The sequence below is a fragment of the Corvus kubaryi genome, unplaced genomic scaffold (assembly GCF_017639235.1).
Source record: "Corvus kubaryi isolate FWS band 111438036 unplaced genomic scaffold, C.kubaryi_AGA036_p1.0 split1-37296, whole genome shotgun sequence".
In the NCBI taxonomy this organism is placed as follows: Eukaryota; Metazoa; Chordata; class Aves; order Passeriformes; family Corvidae; genus Corvus; species Corvus kubaryi.
Window position 1 is genome coordinate 16,920,849 of NW_024582075.1, and position 21,037 is coordinate 16,941,885.

Here is a 21,037-nt window from a genome sequence, read left to right on the forward strand (position 1 = left end):
CTTTAATTTTTAAAGCTTTTTCATGGATTTAATAATCCACACCATTGAGGTCTCATTCTAAATTTACACAACATTCATATCACTCCCCAAATGCAGGCTCCACTTGAGGATATGAAGAAACCTGCCACAAAAGAATCTCCAATTACCACATTTAGTTAATTAGCCATGTAAAGTTTTACAATTTTGTCTTTTTTGAAAGGCAAAAATATTGTCAGCACTAAGTCACATATGCTCTTCAAGCAAAAAGCTTCGGTTACTCTCCTTGGCAGAAATAACAATCAGTTCAGAACAGAAAAGCCTCTACAATGATGGTGTTACTCATCTCCTCACTGCCAAACAAAGGAATAGCTGTACAAATTTGTTTGGAAATTCCTCAAAAAATTATCGCTGTACCTTGCCACAGCTTCCAAAGCTGCAAATTTGCTTCTATGCACTGTCACTTTCCTTAAGCATATCACAGGCAGAGATACATTTTATTTTAACATCTTATATGTTAAAATACATATAACCTTACCTCACATACATTATTTTTCATGTTTTATCTTGTAGTTACTTTAGTAATTGGGTGGTACAACCAGACTGAACTAATTGAAGCAGGACTTTGTACTTGTGTTCACTACAGGAAAATATCCCAGAATGTGGGCTAATGGCCCATACTGATTCTCTTCCAACTCTGCTCTGAACTGGAGCAAAGCATCCAAGAGCTGGAACGAAACTGCAGACTACTCTGGCTCGATTTAAAAAAAACTAAACACCATACAATTACTGCTTTTTTCCCCCTGTTTTTAGTCTCACAAATTAAGCAGGATACTGTAAGTTTTCACTGACCATGAATGACAGTTCACTCCAAGAACAGACTGGCAATTCCTAGCCAAATATCAACAGTGCCAGAAACATTTTCTTTGACAGAAAAACTACATTCCTAAAGTATCACAATTTTACAAAAAACTACCAATGGATTCCAGCAAAAAAAATTAAATGTTTCTTTTATTACATGTACATATTTGTATGTTGCTCTTAGGGCATCAGCACTTGTTTTATCACATAAATCTAGTATCAGGTTTTTATATATAGTAAGCATAATACTGAACAGGTTAGTTGATTAACTCTTACCACATCTACATGAGTAGATTTTAAATAGATTATATCTCTAAAGGTATGAAATAGTGTTTAAAAAGTACTTCCCACTAAACCTTCTTAAAGTATTTAACATATTCTAAATTTCATAAGAGCTAAGTCTTCAGTTACTAATACAACAAACTTCAAACAGTTTTGTGGGTCACAAAATGTTAACTTTGGATTTCAGTACTTCCATTAAAACACCGAATTTCAAACTATAAAGGCCATTACAATTGGTTGATATGAAAAGGAGGAAATCATTCCAAATGTGCATTTTTGAACAGGAAATCAATTTTCCTAGGCTCTTGATTCTGTCTGGTTTAAAACAACCAATAGCAGGGTGCAGGGGAAGTTCAAACCTTATTTTCCAAAATTGCTTTATTTTGTAATACTGAAAGATAAGGAAAAGCAAAGACTCTGGCATTCAAACAGGATAGCATCTTAAACTCAACTCATGCTGTAGCTCTTTTACTAAATGTGCTGTGATTAGATTGAGAAAAAAAGAGAGACTTGTTCCTGAAAATAAATCATGTTGTGATTAGACATACTACAATGCATATTGAGTTATAAACAGCCCAAGTGTTTCTGTCACTTCTCATACAGTTTTGTTTTGTTTTCTACCTTGAAGCATTTTGTTTGAATTGGATCAATAAAAAACTTTTGCAAGTGCAATTACAGTATACACAATAGCTGTATGCTAGAATAGTTCTGATAACACACCAAATACAGGTCTTCTGGACCATCTTGCTCAACAGCTACATATAGTAACAACCCTGTATGAAAGTACCTATAAACTGGAAGGACATTTTCTCCAAAAACATCCCTCTCCCATACAGACATACTATGAGTGATTTAACTTTCAGCAACTCTTTTGATCCTTTTCTTCGAATCAAAGCTAAACCATTACCAAGCAAATTTCAAAGCAGTTCTTTAAAAAGTACCAATACCACATGAAGTTACTTCACTTCGGTTACCACTGTCTCAATCTTGAAGACTGCAAAAAAACCACTGAAGTCAAAAGATGATCTGCCTATTATATACCTAATTACCTGTCTTTCTGACTACCCGCCTTTTCTGTCATTAATGGTAAAATATTTTGTTTAAATGAGAGCTAAGCTGACAAGAGAATATAAACACAGCCTTTCTCAATTTTTTCATCGACATGTGAACAAACCTGGCTGCAATTTCAACTTCAGGATACTGACTAAAGTAGGAAATCTTGCACCAGCCCAGTATTTTGGTGCAGCTGAGGATGTTATTGGTGTGCAATCCCTGTGCACAACCACCTTGTTATATTGACACGCACAGTTTAAGAATTCTGTCCAAGAAGAAGTTGTATTAAGGGGTTTTCCTTTCTCATTGCAGTCATGACATTGAAATTTTGTATTTCTGCCAGAACTAGCCACTATTATTTAAAGAAAGGCTACGAAAGAATAGGCTTCATTGTGCTTACAAAAAGTTTGTAGATATGGGCAGTTAATGAACATTAAGAATTAGTCATAATTTTAAAAAGTAGAACACAACTGAACATCCATCTCAGTTTTTACCGACTTGTTTCCAGAAGCTGTCGGTCACTTCACTTTGCTAATGCAAGGACACCCTCATACTTTTTGCAACAATCATCACCCTCTCTCTCACTTCACCTAGCTTAGGTAAATAATCACATAAGACAGAGCTGGAAGAGTCCTAATTAACATCTGCATGACAGTTAAAATGTTCCAAGCAATTGCTTTATCATGAACTATAACATTTATACAAGTATCACTGAACGGTCACTTCATACACTTCCCAGTGTAGCTACTCAGTGCTACTTCAAGGTCACCACTTTCTAATGCCAGCCTTTTATTAATGCCAGCTTGCAAACTAAGGTACTGGAATCCAGGGCAGGGGACAGGGACGGGTAGAAAAGGGAGATAGGCAGGTTTAGTTTCCCCATCAGGTCAGCAACCCAATTTTACTTGAGGCACAGCTGCATAATCACTGCTGCCAGCATAGAGGAAGGAGCCAAGAACATCCTGTTACAGAGGGAAAAACCGTAAGATGTCCCCTTTCAAGCACAAAGCAAGTCACATACAAGGCCTTTCACTGACCTGTAATGGCTTCAGAGTGAAGAAAACTAATTTGGTATTGTTCAGTCAAAAACCAGAAGTGAAATCCAAGCATTTCAATGAAACAATACCTTTGGAAAACGAACATATGCCAAAAGAAAGATGAAAGTTTCAATTCTAGCTTTTGGTCTCATTTGTCTGTTTGCTCATTTTAGACTGGAGGTTTTTTTGTTTGATTAACCTCCTGCCAAGTATTTCCTCTGCAACGCAAATTAGTGAAACTGCCTACAGACAATGCACTGTATCTGCATCTGCAAAAAGAGTTCATTCCATTTTAATAACTTAAAGAATCATTTGAAATTAATCACAGGAGGCACAATGCACCCACAAACACCTGCGTCTTCTTTTGATCTAATACAATCAGAACAGTAGTAATTTTACATAGGTTTTCAAAATTGAGGGCTAAGTATAGTCAGACTAGTAATCCCAGTAAATTCAGTGAGATCCTTCATCTTCTTAAAGGTAAGCACATGCATTAAGTCTTAGGAGATTGTGAGCAACCTATTCTAAGCACACTAGGGACAAACACCTTGTCCTACCCATCTACAGAATCTGCACTATAGCCCTTTTTGGGCTACACGAATGTATCTTAAAACCCTGATTGTTCAACACACAACTAAAAACTAAAACATGCATTTTCAGGTCAACAATTCATATCAACTACTACAGTTTTATATAAAAGTTAGACTGGTTAGTCACTGACAGCTTAATAGATATTTTCAAGCCTTCCTACAAGTGATACTCTAAGCAAACTTTCCGAAGCTTCTTTTTCAACTTTTACTGCGTATTTTATAAATATTTCTGTAAGTTTTCAGATTTTGCCAATTAAAAAAACCTCCTACTTTCCAAAGAGAAGAAGAAAAAGTCACAATAAACTAGTGCTTCGTTTTCTGCATTATGTACAGCTAAGGATATAAATACACATTTTATTTATTTAGACAAGTTGTAGCAACAGGTTTGTCAGCCTTTTCCTCTGATTACAGTAAGCCAGATGTGAAGAATTAGTTTGAAAACTGCTATTCAGTTCTCCAAAGAGACAAGTAAAGTAATGTAACTTCTCTACATTAGTCTTAAGTTTTTGGAAAATAGAAAAGTAAACTGCAACAATAAATTCCAGGTAATTCCAGAGCTTTGAGGGCTATTTCAAAGGTCAGAGGATGCATTACAGCCATCACACACACCAAATTTTCTAGTCAGTGAAGGAAAATTCACTTTGAAACCAGTTACTACCTGCTAAGTAATTTCTTCCTACACATATTGGTGAAAGAAGACAGATTTTAAATTTAAATGCTTGTGAAAACCCCATTTATTTTCTTCTAATGTTCATGGTTTAACAGTTAAACTGGGGGGAAAAAAAAAGTCTTCTTCTTACATAACATCCTAGGTTATCCAATACTCCTCCGAGATGACCATGTGTGACACCCATGATTCAACTTTAACTCTTTTCATGAATGCGAAAAAAAAAATAAACTGACTGGTATTATCATAATGATGAAGATATATAGAGGGATCTATTTAAAAAAATGAAGTTTCTAGCCAATTAGAAATCGAGAGTGTGTTGTTATTATTCACATGGACAAATTCCATCCAACTGATGACTACAGATTCTGCCTGTCTAAAAACACAGACACATACACATTTACTCCTCAGAGTTTTCATTTGTCCTAAGCACTTCCCAATTTTGCAAAATCCACAATCAACTAAGTCAACCACAAATACATCCAAAATACAGTCACATTTTAAACACATAAGGTGTCCTCTGTCATTCACAGTAAGGAAAATAAGGTGAAACTGACAACATAGCACACTGCACCAAAAATACTTGCACATTCTTACTAAAAGCATCCATTTGCTTTCAAAAAGATTGGGATTTTACTGTCCATTTGTTTCAAAAAAACTCTAAGTTATTAAAAGATTGGGGGCAGAAAGGAATCTTATTTTTGAATTGAACCTTAATAGTTCCTAAACATTATTTTTCCAACTGAGTTATGCTAAAGGAATTATTAAATCTTGTTGCAGATCATGAATGCAACAGACTACCTCAAATTACAAAATTAGACAATTTTAACCCTGCTAGTAAGGATTTTGAGAGCTTGTAAGATGGACCTACAGAATCATACTAGCACACAGCAGTCTAATTAAACACAACTTCTCCCCTGCAATGACTCTAACTCATAGGAATCACAGTTCATATACTCATCAAGTAATGAGTTCCCATACTTTGTAAAGAAATATTTTTTGCCATAAAACCTGCTTAGGCGTTGTCTAGTCATATTTTTTCACACTGCGAGGATGCAAAGTTTAAAATACTTACTTGGGATATATTGGCTCATAAAGATACTTGTCTCTTGCGGATGGGATTTCAAAAAATAAGATGTATCCATTTGCAGTCTGAAAGAGAAACACTGGTAAGATACATATCTAGTCTCAGCATGAGTAAAATCTATCCAGTCTTACGCGATTTCTATGTATGTCTCATATATTGAACTCCAATATACATTCATTCAGACATTTTAAAAAACTGTGTGTTGAAATTAATTCCAGATAAAATCCATACCCGCCCTTAAAGTCAAGTGACTAGATTAGGCAGGAGGTCGAAAAATGGAAAAACAATGCTGTTTATGCACAAATCCATCAGAAATTTTCCTCCAATTCATACAAATCTATAAAACATGACAACTATTTCAGATATTTAGAACCTGGGCACATAATTCATACCAACTACAATTAATGAGAAAAACATAGCAGAAGGTGGCAAGTACCTGAATGAACCGTTCAGGTTTCTGAACACACACAGAGGGCATACAGACACTACAGACTGCAAAGAGTTTAGGCACCACCTCTCAGTGTTAGTCATCCAGGTAGTTTCCAAAAATCCTCACATCACTAATCTTTAGATACCACGACACCTGTAATAATTCAATCCCGAGCCATATTCTGTCGTTCTGGAAGAATGACTTCATATTATAACACTACACAGGGAACACATACCAATAATTTAGTTACCTGATGTTCCAGTCATACCTAGAAGCTGCTTGCATAAGCATGAGAGAAGCAGATAATAATGTTATGTGTTCAAAGAAGTGTTATTTGCTTACTGCATGGATTTGTTTTTCAGGCAAATTGGTAAATGCATTTTGGTTAAATACAATTTCCATCCAATTATTTTAATACGGGATAGGCATGTATCCAAAGCACTAAAGACAAAAGCACTGAAATTAATGGTTTCACATTGCTTTGCAAGATTGGTTTCCTTTTCTTTGAATAAAGCAACACTCTTGTTAGCTTAGTTTATCATTTCATAAATGCCATGGCTTTCCTCAGTCAAACATTTTGCTTTAGAAAATTTGTGTTTTGGCTTCAAATTCCAAGAAACACTATTATTCTCATTCAAAGCGAGTATCTTTTTCGAGAAAGAATAAACTCTGAACTATAATGGTGAGCTTGAGACAGGCTGACAATAAATGGAAGCTTTTCTGTGTGCTGTAATATCATGTTCAGGTATTATGTGGTAAAGAAACGTGTTCATTTCTAACATCTTTACAGGTTCTTTCCATTACATCATTAAATATTTAACCCGTAAGTTATCTTATCCTGGAAATAAGAGTAAAACAATACTGTGAAGTATCTTTATACTGATATTAAGGTACAAAGGGCCTCACTGAACACTATTCAAAGCACAAAGTTGCTATTGTTACAGGTTCATTTTTAAATAGAACCTCAAATTCCACTAAGAGGGGGGATGAAATGCAGAAGCATTCAACCACAGACTTCTGGCAAATTGATCATATTAATTTACAGAGTTTTCATTGCTTTTAAAAATGTCTGAGTGAAACTTACTAAATAAGTAACCATCACTGTCATCCATTCCCTGATCATTCTAATCTTTGACAGTCAGAAGTATAAACACTGAGTATCTTGCCAGGGGTTTCTCAACATGGTTTTTTGTATGCTACCATGTTTAATAAAGCTCTGCCTTAGCTATGGGAATGCACACCGAGAAGCAGTCTGTATCAGAGGACTGCTTGTAACACGGCAAGGACCAAAATGCTTCCTATACTTCTCCATACTGAAGCATCTTGACCCTGTTCCTATGTTTGATTTACTTCTAGAATTAGCTACCTTGGATACACGTACTAATCTAGACAAGAAACAGTATTTCCCAGTAACACTGGGAAAATTACAAAGGCAGCAATATGAAAGAAGAAACTACAAAATATAAGGGGAAAAAATAAAATCTGCCTAGGAAATGTGCCAACAGTTTAGCAACAGAAGATACTATTAGTAAAAGAAGTTAGATTTGCTAGGGGATGCTGACAGTGAGAAAACTGCTTAAGCTTGTTTAACTGCATACCTTTAAAGCTACTTGAGGTATTTTATAAAGCCTGATATGCTGGCCCAAAGTCTGCCTGCAGTACAAATATTTACCTCAAAGCATATGCTGCAAAGTGATTTATTTTCATAGAGACACTCTGAATATTCAGGCTATCAGAAACAAAAGACATGGTATATCACTGCTCTAGTGGACATAAAATCCAGAATACACTCTGCATCATTATGTCATTAAAAAAAAAAAAAAAAGTACCACTTGGCTAATAAGTACATACTAAGCCTTTTGTTTACCTTCTTAAAAAAAGTTTTATTACAGAAAATTACTACAATCAAGCTACTCATGAGCACAGGTCAGAAACATCACCTAACCCAGCTTTAAATCAAAAATTTTTAGCTGTTGCACATGACTTCAGTAATTAACTGAAGCTAATTCAGTTCAAAATTATTGGGTTTTTTCATTAAAAAGCTGCTTTGCTATTGCTCCTTCATTTGAATGTGTTACTTAAGAAAAAAGAGAAAACTATTCACTTGGACAGAACTCTCCTTGGGGATGAGAGTATCACACATCTGCAGGAACACCTTCTTCATTAAGCTCCAAAAACTGACTTTCTGCCCTGTCTCACTACAACAAAACCAGCAATATTGTAAATGTGGTCTTTCAGTAGGACTCACTTAACTGTTTCAAATTAAACTATATATATATATTTAAAGCATACTGCAAAACAACTGATGTTAAAACTACTGTAACAAACATGCTTGACTATATCATTTGTATACATACACCCAGGGATGAAATATCGTCCTAAGAAACATGAAGAATATTAGAAATCTTATTATTTTATAAGAGCTTACCATTTTGAATTTTAATTCACAGAGCTTTAGTTTACAAACTAAGCCTTTATGGGCATTTAGATTCTGATGCTACCTGCCAAAAAGAACACTGTACATTTAGTTGCAGAAAAACTTTAAAGTGCAGCGACTGAAGTGGCAGAAATTAAAGGTTATCCGACGGTCAGCTAAACCACGAGGTCTCTTGAGCAAATGGGTCATAACTTCTCAGAAAAAATCCCCACAGTATGCAAAGTAATTCAGTATAAAAATTCAAAGTTTCTTCTGAACTACTACATAAATGTTTAATTAAAATCTGTTTGGATAAACATGCTGCAAAATAAAACTGAAGGATTCTTTTTGATTCATAGCAAAAATCACAGGAATCACCCTTCTGACTTTATTGATAATTACTAGTAGTCACTGAGAATATAATCTGGCACTAACAGAAATACTTCATTTCACTGATTCCATGAGATACTTTTAGGCAATTTAAACATTTTATACCAACTACTTACTTGCATTACACAAAAGAAAATGGGACCATGGGAAGCTTAGCTGATTTATGATTATCATGATATTGCTAGAGACATGAACTATTCCATCCATCATCCGGTGTTTTCCACTAAGATAACAGTATCTAATTCAAGACCTGGTCCTAATGTAAGACCTAACCAAAAGACACCAAGAGTATTATCCCATATTGCGACTCTTACAAACTGTACTCCCACCTTTCTTGGGTTCATCTTGCACCTCAAACTTTAAACACTGCTGCTGAAACAGTCCGAAGTGCTGTGAGCACAGCACCAGCTATGAAACAAGACTTAATTTCCATGTGAGACAAGATCTCATCTCTAAGATTCTAAACAGAAGAGTTCATGTATCACTTATCACTGCCCTTGTCTCTGTGTTCTCAGTGACTTGCAGTATTTTTTAATCACCAAAAGCCTGTAATAAGGCCAGTTTCATCTCTTAAGACCCACCTTTAAACCTTATTTATCAAGTTAAATATGATTATGTCACCCAAGTCCACAACTATTTCTTTCATTCACACAACTTTACATTACCATATTATTTGTTACCAGATTACTAAAGTAATGAGATTGCTGTATCACCGCTGGCCAATACATCTAACTCTTGTTTTAAGACAAAGAACCGTAGTTCATTCTCACAGGGAAAAATTAATGAAATGTACTAAAGAAAGCTTCTATTGTTTAAAAACTCCTTGGTACCATTACATATTTTCACAAGAGAAGTATCAATTAAATGTATATATGATCTGCAATTTTGTATAAGCACAGAAATTGGCAAAAAATTCTGTTTGCAGTAGTTTAACCAGAGTAAGAAGGAAAAATTCTACTTACTGAAACAGCTATCATTGTGCTGTCAGGCCGCCATTCTGCTTGTTTGTAAGGTCCAAACTGAGAAGCTGCTTTTGAAAGTTCCTTGTAGCTTACAATTAATACACTGGGCTGGAGGAAAGAAATATAAATAATTACACCTCATATCTAGAAGGAATGGGATGTTTCTTACATTGTGCTATACCTGTAAAGAACTCTGTGTCCTTAATAGCTACAACATGTTTCCCTTGAGGGAGGTTAAAAAATTAATATGTATTTTACAATCCATTACAAAACTGTGCTTTAAAGAAAGTTCACGGAGAACAGTTGCCACACTGTCATCCCTAATCTCACTCTTTCAAACCCAGGATATTTCAATAAAATACTTAACTGCACAGCAGGGAGTCATTACAGAATACAGAAGTAGTTTCAAGTTAGATAAAGGGTGACATGCTTAAGATGAACAGAAGCATCTCAAACAGGCCCCTATAATGACAAGGACTGTCAAATGAATCAGGATGAAAGAAATATTCTAAAGAGTATCTGGTACAATTCATTTGCTTAGTTTCTACTAAATGGGTGGGCCATTGTGTTAAAGAGAATGATAATCAGGAAATTTGTTTTCCAGAACAGGTTGTCAGAACCTGCTGAAAATCCACCTCTACAGTTAGCTGGAAGGATTTTGCAGGTAATGAGGTGCACCCATTAACACCTTTCCTTCTGGGAAGGGAGAAAAGCTTTGGGGTGATGAAGACCAGACAAAGCTACCCTAAGCACTAAGCCTTCATTCCCTTTCACGAACGCAGCTGGGAGCTACGACACAAAAACCCAATGCAAGAAGGTTACCCTTCCTTGCTCTAGTGCTTAGAAACATTCATTCTCCTTAAACATATTCCACAACCGTTTGTATTCTCTTGCTCTTCAATCAGTAATAGCTTTCACCTTAGATGGGTATTTCCCACTCTGTTATCCTCCTCCATTGGGAGGTGGAAGTTTAATTAAGCAGGACACACTTTTTGTCAAAGAAGTTACCCCTCATTTTCATACCATATGCTGTCCTAACTTCATCAATTTCAGTTTTCATTCATATTTGGAGCACCGAACACTGTACCAGAAAAAGCACACTGGAAGGGAACCAAGAGGGTACAGAGTAATCACTCATTTTGCTGAAATTAACCATGATACCACTAGGCAAAGCTTCCCAACCACCACTAAGACCACAGGTGATGGAAATTTACTACTATTCTTAGCTTACCTGACGCACCAGCAGAAGCAGTACAACAAATATAAAAACATTAATTCTACTCAGAAACCTTGTGAGTGTCCATCACTCCAGATCTGGTGAGTGTCTACTACCATCCTATTTGAAATCACTTCTTTCAGTTTCCTTTCAGAAGAAACAGAGTTACCAACAGCCTAATTTTGAAGTACGAATATTAATTTAAAATAGTATAAAACAAAGCAATGAAATTATGTCACCATGCACATAAATAACAAGCTGAATTAGTACCACACAGGCAGCCTTAGCCTTGGTAAATTCACAGTATGACTTGGTGTCCTTCTAATAGCATTACTCTTTTAAATTTCACACCCACACAGAACTGAATTATCAAAAATAAACATTTATGAAGTATAACCAGCACACTAATCTTTACCCTAAGAACTATTTACACCAGCTTTTTAAATTCACGTGGCTTCTTTTGCATCAAATTATCTAACATTACGATAGCTAATTACTCTTACTAACAGATTGCTGTTGATTGTTCTTATAAACTACACAGCCTTTCACTGATTGGCTTAGAACCCTAACTGCCTTAAGATATACTGAGAAAAAGTAGTGTCTTGGTAATCTGCATCATTAGTGCAAACTTAGAGATCATTCTTAAAGCACTTCTGTGCCTGAAGCATTTTAGCAGCTGGCAAAATTAGCAGCTCGGTAATACACAACAGTTTTCTTTCTATATTGCTACTCTGACAGAATATAATTACTGTATTTATAGTGTAGAATTCTTGTGACACTGATTCACAAGAAAACTGCTATTACACCTTAGAAGCTGGGAGAACATTCTACATACACACCAGCTATAAAATTTATACAAATTGATTTCTAGACTTACAGATGAGGATTTAAGGAGTTAAAAGTCATTGATTGCTCTCATAATGTTATCTTTTTGTAGTTTAAGTAGCTTTTTATTAGAAGCTGACTCACTTTGAATTAAATAGGTCACAAAGGCTACCTAGCTAGAGGTAAAATGAGGAATTATTACACTGATAGAATTCATTTGTATATACTCCACAGCTCAAAAGCATTAATTCAGACATAAGGAAAACCCTAACACACAAATCTACCACCCTGTTTAAAAGCTTTCCACAGATGTTTGAATGTTCTGGATTAACAAATACAGAAGGACAGCTCAAGATCCTGCTCTGTTTACACATGAAAAATGGTAATTTTACCTGAAGTAATTTATTACATCTAAAGTGAGTGAAAATGGCACAGGAATGTTTCTGTTAATAGGAATATATATCAACCTAACTACTTGACCCAAGCACAGCAAGCCATTGAACATACATTTTAACAAATAAAACCAAAACCACACAAAAAAACCCAAAAAAACCCCATCAAAAACCACCCAAAAATGAGGGGGGGTTTGGGGGAGGGGGGAGAGGCACCCAGTTAGCTAGATACTCTCCTCTTTTTAGTTGTATATATTTAATTCATACTCTTTATAGAAGTATTAGGGTTTTAGATTCTATTAATTAGAATTTTCCCTAAATCTTTATGGTTTTATTTGTCAAAAAAACTCCAAATCTCCTTATCAGCTTCATGAAAACCCCATGGTTTTTACTCTTCACACTTCTGCATGCAGCTACTAAAATTATAAAGGAATGTAGTTAAGCTCAAATAATGAATTGCAGCCACTGTTTCAAATAAGCCAATATATTAATCCTCCTTCTTTAAAATGCTTAAAATCCACCCACTGAAATAGTAATGGTAAAGCCACAGCTTGAGGAGGAACTAGATTCCAGAAACACAGCAAAGGACCTAACAAATAAAGAGTTGTTTAAAAAGAAGTAAAAAATTTGTCTAGAGGAAGAAGTAAACACCTTCAGTTATTAAGGCAGAAAGAACTGGGTAAATAAGTCTTAATTCAAATTGCAATTTAACATTAAAAAAAGTTTCCCAAAATACATAAGAAGCACATCCAGCATTTTATAATCTGCTGCACAGAAAATTTAGCATTTTGATACAGTGCATTTTGTCTCTGCAGAAGAAGGTAAGGTCAGGCAAAACAGAAGCTGCCACTCACTTGCAAACAGAACTGTGGCAGTGGATGCTTACGGGATAATAAAAATGGCAAAAAGAAATATAACCTTAAAAAGAATACAGCATTATTATTACTAAAGTGTAAACAAACTCTTCAGTGCACTAGTTAATAGTACTGAAAACAAACAGAACTTCTCGTTCTTACAGCTAAACTTTATCTCCTTCCATCAGTCAGCAGCCTTGGCTATCTCTTCACAAGAACATGTTCCACAGCTCTTACTGAGAAGTTTCTGTGCTTCACAACAATGTTTTTCTAGCATTAAACATGCCTCTTCTTACTCATGTGAGATTATAACAACATCAAAGCAAATCTGGTTTGGATTATCAGAAATGAATTGCACTACTTGTAAAACAGTAAGGTAACAAGACAACACCACCAACAAAGACAGCTCCATCACAAAGCCACTCAAATTAAAACTACCTAAAAACTCACAGTTGTTTCATTATCAGTTCTACATGAAGAATCCTCTGGACTTTCCACTATGAAAGATGACCTCTGTATCAACATCTGGACAAAATACCTATGCAAACAATTTAAAAATTACAACACAAAACACCACAGCCAAACCCATGATGAAATAATCCCAAATTTTTGTAACTGCTTTACTTAATTCTACCTGACTAAACACAGTATCTTGCCCATTTACCAAGTATTAGCAGCATAAGCCACATCAGAACACTTAGCCATATATAATGCAGTTTTTATGAAAAAATTTATTAAGGTATACAAACCCTGCAGCAAATTCTCTCAGCAAGCTTAGATATGGGAAATTATCAATTCACTTGCCTAAACACAAGCATTCTACTACATTTGATGTAAATGCAAATCAAGTTGACATTTAAACCCTTAACTAAGCTGTGAATGTTGTTCTGCAAAGGCCCTTTTTAAAGAGCACAAGTAGCCTTGAACAGACTTGAACAACAGCCCTCCCACGAGCAAGTGTCCTAATTGAGATGTTCAGAGTGTCACAGAAAATGATACATTAACCGACTGGAAAGACATACAATCATTTGACAGAACATAAAATAATGAAAAACTTCATTTCTTTAAACCAGATCCTCTGGTTTGACTGCAGGTTAATGACAAACTGTGCATATTGTTGATTTTACAAGTTAAGTAGGTCAGCAAATACAATAGAAAACGACTGGACTAAGTCTGAAAAGCAAACACATGACCTGACAGCACATATGCAACGTGGTCTTATGTACAGGTTTGCGTTTCTTAATGTAACTCAATCCAAGAACCTGCATGGCTGTGGATAACTGTTAAAACCTAATATTATCATCCCCTGACCATATATTATTCTAGACATCAAAACTCCACCTCATTTAGGATAAAGAGGCAATTTCTTTGAAAAACACAAATTTTCTGTTTAGTTTTATATGCTTCAATGCTTCATTAGGGTGTAGGCACAAGACAAAAATCAAAAACGCTCTTCAGATGAGCTTATGATCTAAGTGACAAAGACAAGGCTGGGAGAAAACAGAACAAAACAAAAGCCTGACACTCTGCACTTTATTTTCTCACTATATGGTCTGTGCTCCACTTTAAATGCTGAAGCTTTGTAAAATTATAAACTAATAAAAAGGTTACACGGAGAAAAGCAAGGATGTGTGCATAAGGAACAGAAAAATTCATATAAATAGACCACAAAAGGCCATTTTGTCAGTAACACAGGTACAGGGTGGTGATAAACGAATTTCTAAAAGCAAGGTTAATTATAAAACCGTAACTCCTTTAATTTAATTTCAGGAAAAGCTTAGAATCAACAGAGTGCCTACCCAACAAACAGAGCAGACACAGCTTCCAACTGTGTGCTTCATGGCTATTGTGAAATAATTCAGAAAACCAAAGTGCAGAATTGTCAACCACTACCTCTCTCAAGTAAAAGTTTTCAGTTAATCTCCTGCTCAAAAATGCTGCCAAAAAGCAAAGGCATATTCTATACATCTTTGGTTTTCTGTTACGTGCAACTAATTGGACACTGAAAAGTCTTAACTGAGATGCCTTTTCCCTTCATGCACGTAATTATGACACAGCTTTCAGGGGTAATCTACTTTATATTAATACAGGAGACACTGAAAACCTGGTAAGTCCTACTGAATAACCACATGACAATTTTGCATTTCGTTAGATAAATTCATCAGTGTAACATTTGTTTCATTATGTAATCGCACATGCATCTTTTTAATAGAAGCAACAGTAAACTGTTCCTGACAAATAAAAAGAAATTACCTTCTCAGAGAAGTGTTTAAAGGGCATAAGTAAGAGACCAGCATTTCAGGGGTTAAATGACTAAGGAAGAAAACACAGCAGGAGCAGTAGGATATCTTAACTTGCATTGATGCTATCTGTGTCATATTGCTCACCATACACAGCCAACACAACCACTTCTTTCAATATCAAGACATCTATTGTCCATTCTGCAATCAAATTCTACATTAAAAGCTACACACGGTAATTCCGTGAATTATTCTGCTTACAGTTGAGAAGAAAACATGATCTTGAAAGCATAGTGAAAGCATTTATTTTTAACAGCACTTGTAATTAAAAAAAAGACTACAGAAACAACTGCAGATAATTTCAGTGTATTTATTCAAATATCTTATGAACTTTATGCACTGTGTCACAAGTAACTCCGTTTATAGCATGGCAAAATTCCAGGTTACGGAGCTCACTTCCCGAGCAAAAGCACAGTCCCCTGTTTTGTCCTATTGTATGCTTAGATTTAAAGCACACATTGACTTCAACTCGTAATACAGCAACAGCTAGAGACCGAAGAGCACACATGAGAGAGCTGTGACAGCTGTCTGAATATCAACTTACTCAGCATTTAGAATGAATACCAACTATTTGACAATCTAGGATTCTGATATGCATGCTTTCCCAAAAGCTTATTTTAGTTCATTTAGGTGTTCTGACTCAATATCAGATCATTAGAAAAAAAGAAACGAAAACACGGGTTTAAAAACCAAGAGTAAGTATAAATCATAAGCTGAGAAGCATATAGGTAATCAAAAAATTCTCCTCTGAATAAGTAGATGGGACAAGCTACTCTTGGCTTCAAAGGGCTTACAAAACTGGTTTTGACTGGCAGAGTCATAGCAGATAGTCCCAACAACCTACAGGAGTTTTCATTAAATATTCAAGGCCAGTACTTATTCCTGTCACTGCCACAAGTTTGTTAATACTAAAGAAAGGAAATGCTGAACCACATTTATATGTACAACCATGTCAGCAGACTATACTTGCTGCACACAACTCACTTGTCAAGGGTTAGGTAGGGAACTCCAGCTGTCTATGGCACCTTCTTTCTTAGCTGCATACCTTGTCCCTTAATACTCAGAGCCCTGTGGGTGAATTTCTAGAATTCAAGAGATAACTAAACCAATTTGAAATTAAAGCCACAACTGTTAAAGGAGTAACACTTTCAAGAGGGCCAACTACAATGTTCCTTTGATCCTTTCATCAACTAAATAAACAGACTTCTATTTGTTCATTAAGCTTAACATCCCTGTAAAAAGACATCACTAGTTCACCATAAGACCCATTAAAATAAAGGTGCAAGCAGGAAAGATGATGACACACAGGACTGCACAGCTGCTTTGTGAAACCTCATCTTCAGTTCCCAAATCAATCTACTAAACAGCAATTATCTCATTATAGCATTTCAGAAAGGTTCTATCATTCATTGATGTTTCTCATTTCAAGCACCCAAACGTTTGACAAGCTTTTCCGTGCTGTCAGTGAAAACAGTTATGCTGGCTCATAAAGGTCAAGGAATTATCTAAGGTGTCTAAATCTAAAACTTCTGATATAAGGAAAATACTTGGAGCAGATGTCTCCAGAGTGGGGGTTATTTAACAGAACCCAATAGGGAGCAAGAAAGGATTTTTGGTACCATTAAAAAATAAAGTAAAAATTTTAAAATGTGTTAATTTTGGCATTACCTCATTCTTTTTTGCTTGTTTTGTTTCTTTTAAATCTCTGGAACAGGCATCCAAGAGATGTGATTGATGCCCAGAGTCTACTAGTGTACAAGAGTATTTGAACAATGTTCTTAATAACATGATTAAACTTCTGATTGCCCAGAATTGGTCAGGCAGTTGGACTAGGTGACCAGTGTAGGTCCCTTTTAAATACACAAAGTAAAATTAGAGTAGAATAGAACAAACTATGTTGAGTATGCTTGATAATGTGTATACTAGTACAGTAGCACATGCGTATAATTCATAAATAAATGTCACCATATTGAGGGGCCGTGCTCAACAACCTTTCACCAATACTGACGCATGATTGCAATCATTCACCTGAGTGGTCTTCTCTATCCACAATCCAATCTCTCCCAAAATGTAAAATAGTCAAGGACTTTTTGGTTCAAAAACACCAGCATAATTCCATCTGGCTTTTTTTCCAATGCCAGTTACCCAATTTTGAGTCTTAATACCTGTATTGATTCCAAAACAGGAAACAATAGACACTTTGGGATAAACTTTCCTTAGTTCCACTAGTTCTTAGCACACAGTGGGTGAAAAGGAGTTTTAACATTATTATGTCACCTTAAAAACACACATACTGAATGTAAACTCACGCACCTGGAAGCATTTCAAAGAGCCCCTTGTTTCTGAAAATTTCAAAACAGAACTTTCCCAGTCTCACCACCTCATTCTTACACAAAACCTTTGATACATAGCTGAGATAGTAACAAGTCTTAACAAGAACACCAGCCTGAAGGCTTTTCTACTAGAAGAAATCAAGTTAGTTCAACCTGACTAGAATTTACCCTTGTTCCAAAGAATATACTTCTAACAAATGAAAACACTTTCTAGAATGCAGTAATTTTGTTTTATCAAAGTTCAAATATATGATTTTAATCTTCACCTTCAAAAACAAATGTGAAACTGAAAAAAAGAAAAGCCTGGGGGAAAAAACCCAACAAACCAAATCAGGACCCCAGCCATATATATAAAAATAATGCAAGAAATTCTCTTTAAAAATGATCTTGACCAAAACCTTTATTCTTACAGGTTTTTGATAACAGCCAGTTGTCTGCAGAGGCCATGAGACTGTAACACATTTTTCAGTTTAAGATCAGTCAGTGGTCAGGCCTGGCAAAGTCGGCAGCTTCCTCAAAAGCACTCATTTACAAACTGAATCAAAATCTAGTTTAAAAATATTAGTGACCTGTGAGTTTAGTCAACTCTTCTGCACCAAGTGAATTCTTCTAGTGCTCTGTCTGTAGCCAGTCATACAACGTTTAACATTTCAAAACAAGTCCAAGCATGCAAGATAATGAACCTTTTCCCTGAGAAGAGACCATAAAATAAACTACATTCTAGACAACAGGGCACATCTTGTGAAGCATTTCATGAGCCTGTTGTTTTCTGTGTCTCTCCACGGAAAAGATCGGTTCTGCTGTTGTTGACAGACTACAATTACAGGTTCCACAACTGCCAAAAGCTAAGAAGTTTAATACTTTATGCACATGGTGTGCCATAAACTTAAGAAAACAGAGGCCACATGATATTGTGTGAAGTTACTGGGCTGATTATGTGTTAGCTAGATACCTGTCTAGGTTCAAAAAACAGTGTCAGCATCCCAGCCAGGAACTGGTGAACAGCCTTGCAGAGCATAATAAAACATAATGTGATGAAATCTCAGCATAACTTAAAACGAGATTTTAAGGCTATGACTGTCATTTGACATCTTTCAGTTTCAGCTTCCTAAAACTGGATTGCTGGTTTTCTTTGGTAATCTGAGATGAACTCTATAAACCACCTAGATCTGGAGATATTTATAGACAGATTTAGGGTCTAATCTAGGCAGTATTTAAAAGGATCCAGCATCAAAATTTAAAGTCAGTATCACAGTTTTCATTGACGGCATCAAATCAAACTGACCAACAGCATTTTTGTTACCACACTAACACGAGTTAAAACCAAGGCACTTAATGTCAATTGTTCAGTTTCAAACTAGATATAGCTACAGCAGCAACTCCCATGTAAAAGCCATGACTAGTCTTCTGTTAGGGCCACAGAACTTTTAAACTTTCCATAAAAAGAAAAGTTTGTGAACTTCTGTGTTATAACATTCTGGGTAGTGATAGATTTTGTTCTGTGTTTTACAAAGGGCGTTTCATATCTCCTACACTCATACCTTCTTTTATATAAAACACAGAAAATACAAATGTAAAAGATATGAAGCATTATATGCAAAAAACCCCCACTGCTACAATTACTCCTTATGTTAAGCACAGACAGCATGTAGCGTTTCAAAGAAAAAGTTGCTTGGAAGTCTAATTTTTTAGAAAAAAACGGTGTTAACTGCAAGCAGATTGACGTTGCATATTTTCTTAACACTATAATCCTATCACTAAACATCGTGGATACCCGCTCAGATTCACAAATACTGAAATATTCAGTAAAGCTAGCCTCAAATTTTACAACCATTTCTGGAAGAAGAAAAAAAAAAAAAACCAGCAGACGACAGGTCTTTTCAGCTGGGAGCAGGGTCCGAGAGCCTACAAGACGACGGATACTCACTCTGCAGTACCAGATGCTTAGCTGAGATGGGAACAAAACTGCGAAGAAAGCCCTCTGGGGATCCGTCTGGATATGAAGCGGTCGCTCCAGGGACTCCAGAGGACACAAGAGCCTCTTGGGCCAGCCGCTGAGGAAATACATGGCTGAAGATTTCCAGAGGAGCTGGCGCTCAGCCTGCTCTAGCCTAGGCAGGGGGACAGCGGGGGCATCAGCGGAGGGAGAGAAGCAGAGTCCGCGGCCGACCACACATAATCACCGGCACAGCGACCGGACCCCTGGGCTCAGCACCACTGAGGACGGGGGACTGAGGCCACCCCGACGCTGGGGCCGCCGCCGCCGGTGCCGGTGCGGGGACAGGGGAGCGCCGCAGCCGCCGGGGGCGGAGGCGGATGCGGGCTGGGCGAGGGCCGGGCGGCCTGCGGAAGGCGGCGGCGACGGGTACGCGGCCGGGCGGTCACTGCTCCGAGCGGGCGCCGGGGCGTTGCGGCGGCGGCAGCGGCGGCTCCGCCCTCCCGCGGGCGTTTCGCCCGCCCGCGCTCCGGGTCGGTGTCGTCGCCGTCGCCGAGGCCTTCGCCGCCATCTCCTCCCCCTTCCGCTTCCGCTCCTCTTCCTCCTCTTCCTTCTTCCGCTCTTCCTCCTTCTTTGGATCCTCCCTCTTCTCTTCCTCCTGCTTTTCCTCTTCTTTCTGCTTCTGCTTCTGCTCCTCCTGCTCTCCCTCCCCCTCTCCCTCCTCCCTCTCGCCTCGCTCCGGTGTCCGAGGCCCCGAGCGGCGGTGGCGGCACGGGGAGGGCGGGGCCGGGGCGAGGCCCGGTCGAACGGAAGTGACGTCACAGAGCAGCGCGTCAGTAGTCCGGGCGGAAAAGGCGCGCCTGGCGTCGGGGCTGAGCAGACGCGGGGGGGGGGGGGGGGGGGGGTGGGCCCCGGGGGGGGGGGGGGGGGGGGCCAGGGGGGGGCCGGGGGGGGGGGGGGCGAAGGGACAGAAGCGGAGCGGGGTGGGGCGGGAGGAAGAGGAGCAGGTGGAGAGAGAACAAGAGCCGGGGGTGACAGGATAAGGAGGAATGGATTCAAACTTAGAGTAGGTTTAGAGTAGTTTTGAGGAGGAAGTTCTTTGCTGTGAGGGTGGCGATGCCCTGGCACAGGTTGCCCAGAGAAGATGTGGGTTCCTCATCCTTGGCAGTGTTCAAGGCTAGGTTGGATGGGGCTCTGAGCAGCCTGGTCAAGTGGAAGATGTCCCTGCCCATAGCAGGGGGCTTGGAGCTAGGTGACCTTTCGAGTCCTTCTGACCCAGGCCATTCTATGGTTCTGTGATGAAGTCCATGTGAGAAAGCCTTGTGAGTCCCCGGTGTGAACATTGCCACTGAGGCTGTTTTGGGGACAAGATGAGTGCAGGGCAGGGTTGCTTGCACGTGGAGTGTGCTGCATCTTGGGTTTGGCATCAG

The 21,037-nt window shown here is 37.7% G+C and overlaps 1 protein-coding gene across 5 annotated transcripts in view; it reads right to left on the bottom strand.

Moving 5' to 3' along the window:
• RIC1 (RIC1 homolog, RAB6A GEF complex partner 1) overlaps positions 1-20,042 on the bottom strand; it is a 47,056-nt gene extending 27,014 nt beyond the window's left edge. For 2 of the 5 annotated variants that reach the window (XM_042013060.1, XM_042013057.1), the window contains exons 1-3: positions 19,599-20,034; positions 9,752-9,859; positions 5,542-5,618 (exon numbers count right to left, since the gene is read on the bottom strand). In XM_042013060.1, the coding sequence (XP_041868994.1) occupies positions 5,542-5,618; positions 9,752-9,859; positions 19,599-19,739 (326 nt within the window). In that variant the 5' untranslated portion in view covers positions 19,740-20,034. Of the gene's footprint in view, positions 1-5,541; positions 5,619-9,751; positions 9,860-19,598 lie in introns of all 5 variants that reach the window. The other 3 variants (XM_042013062.1, XM_042013061.1, XM_042013058.1) reach the window with 2 other exon arrangements.
• Between the last annotated feature and the right edge of the window lie 995 nt (positions 20,043-21,037).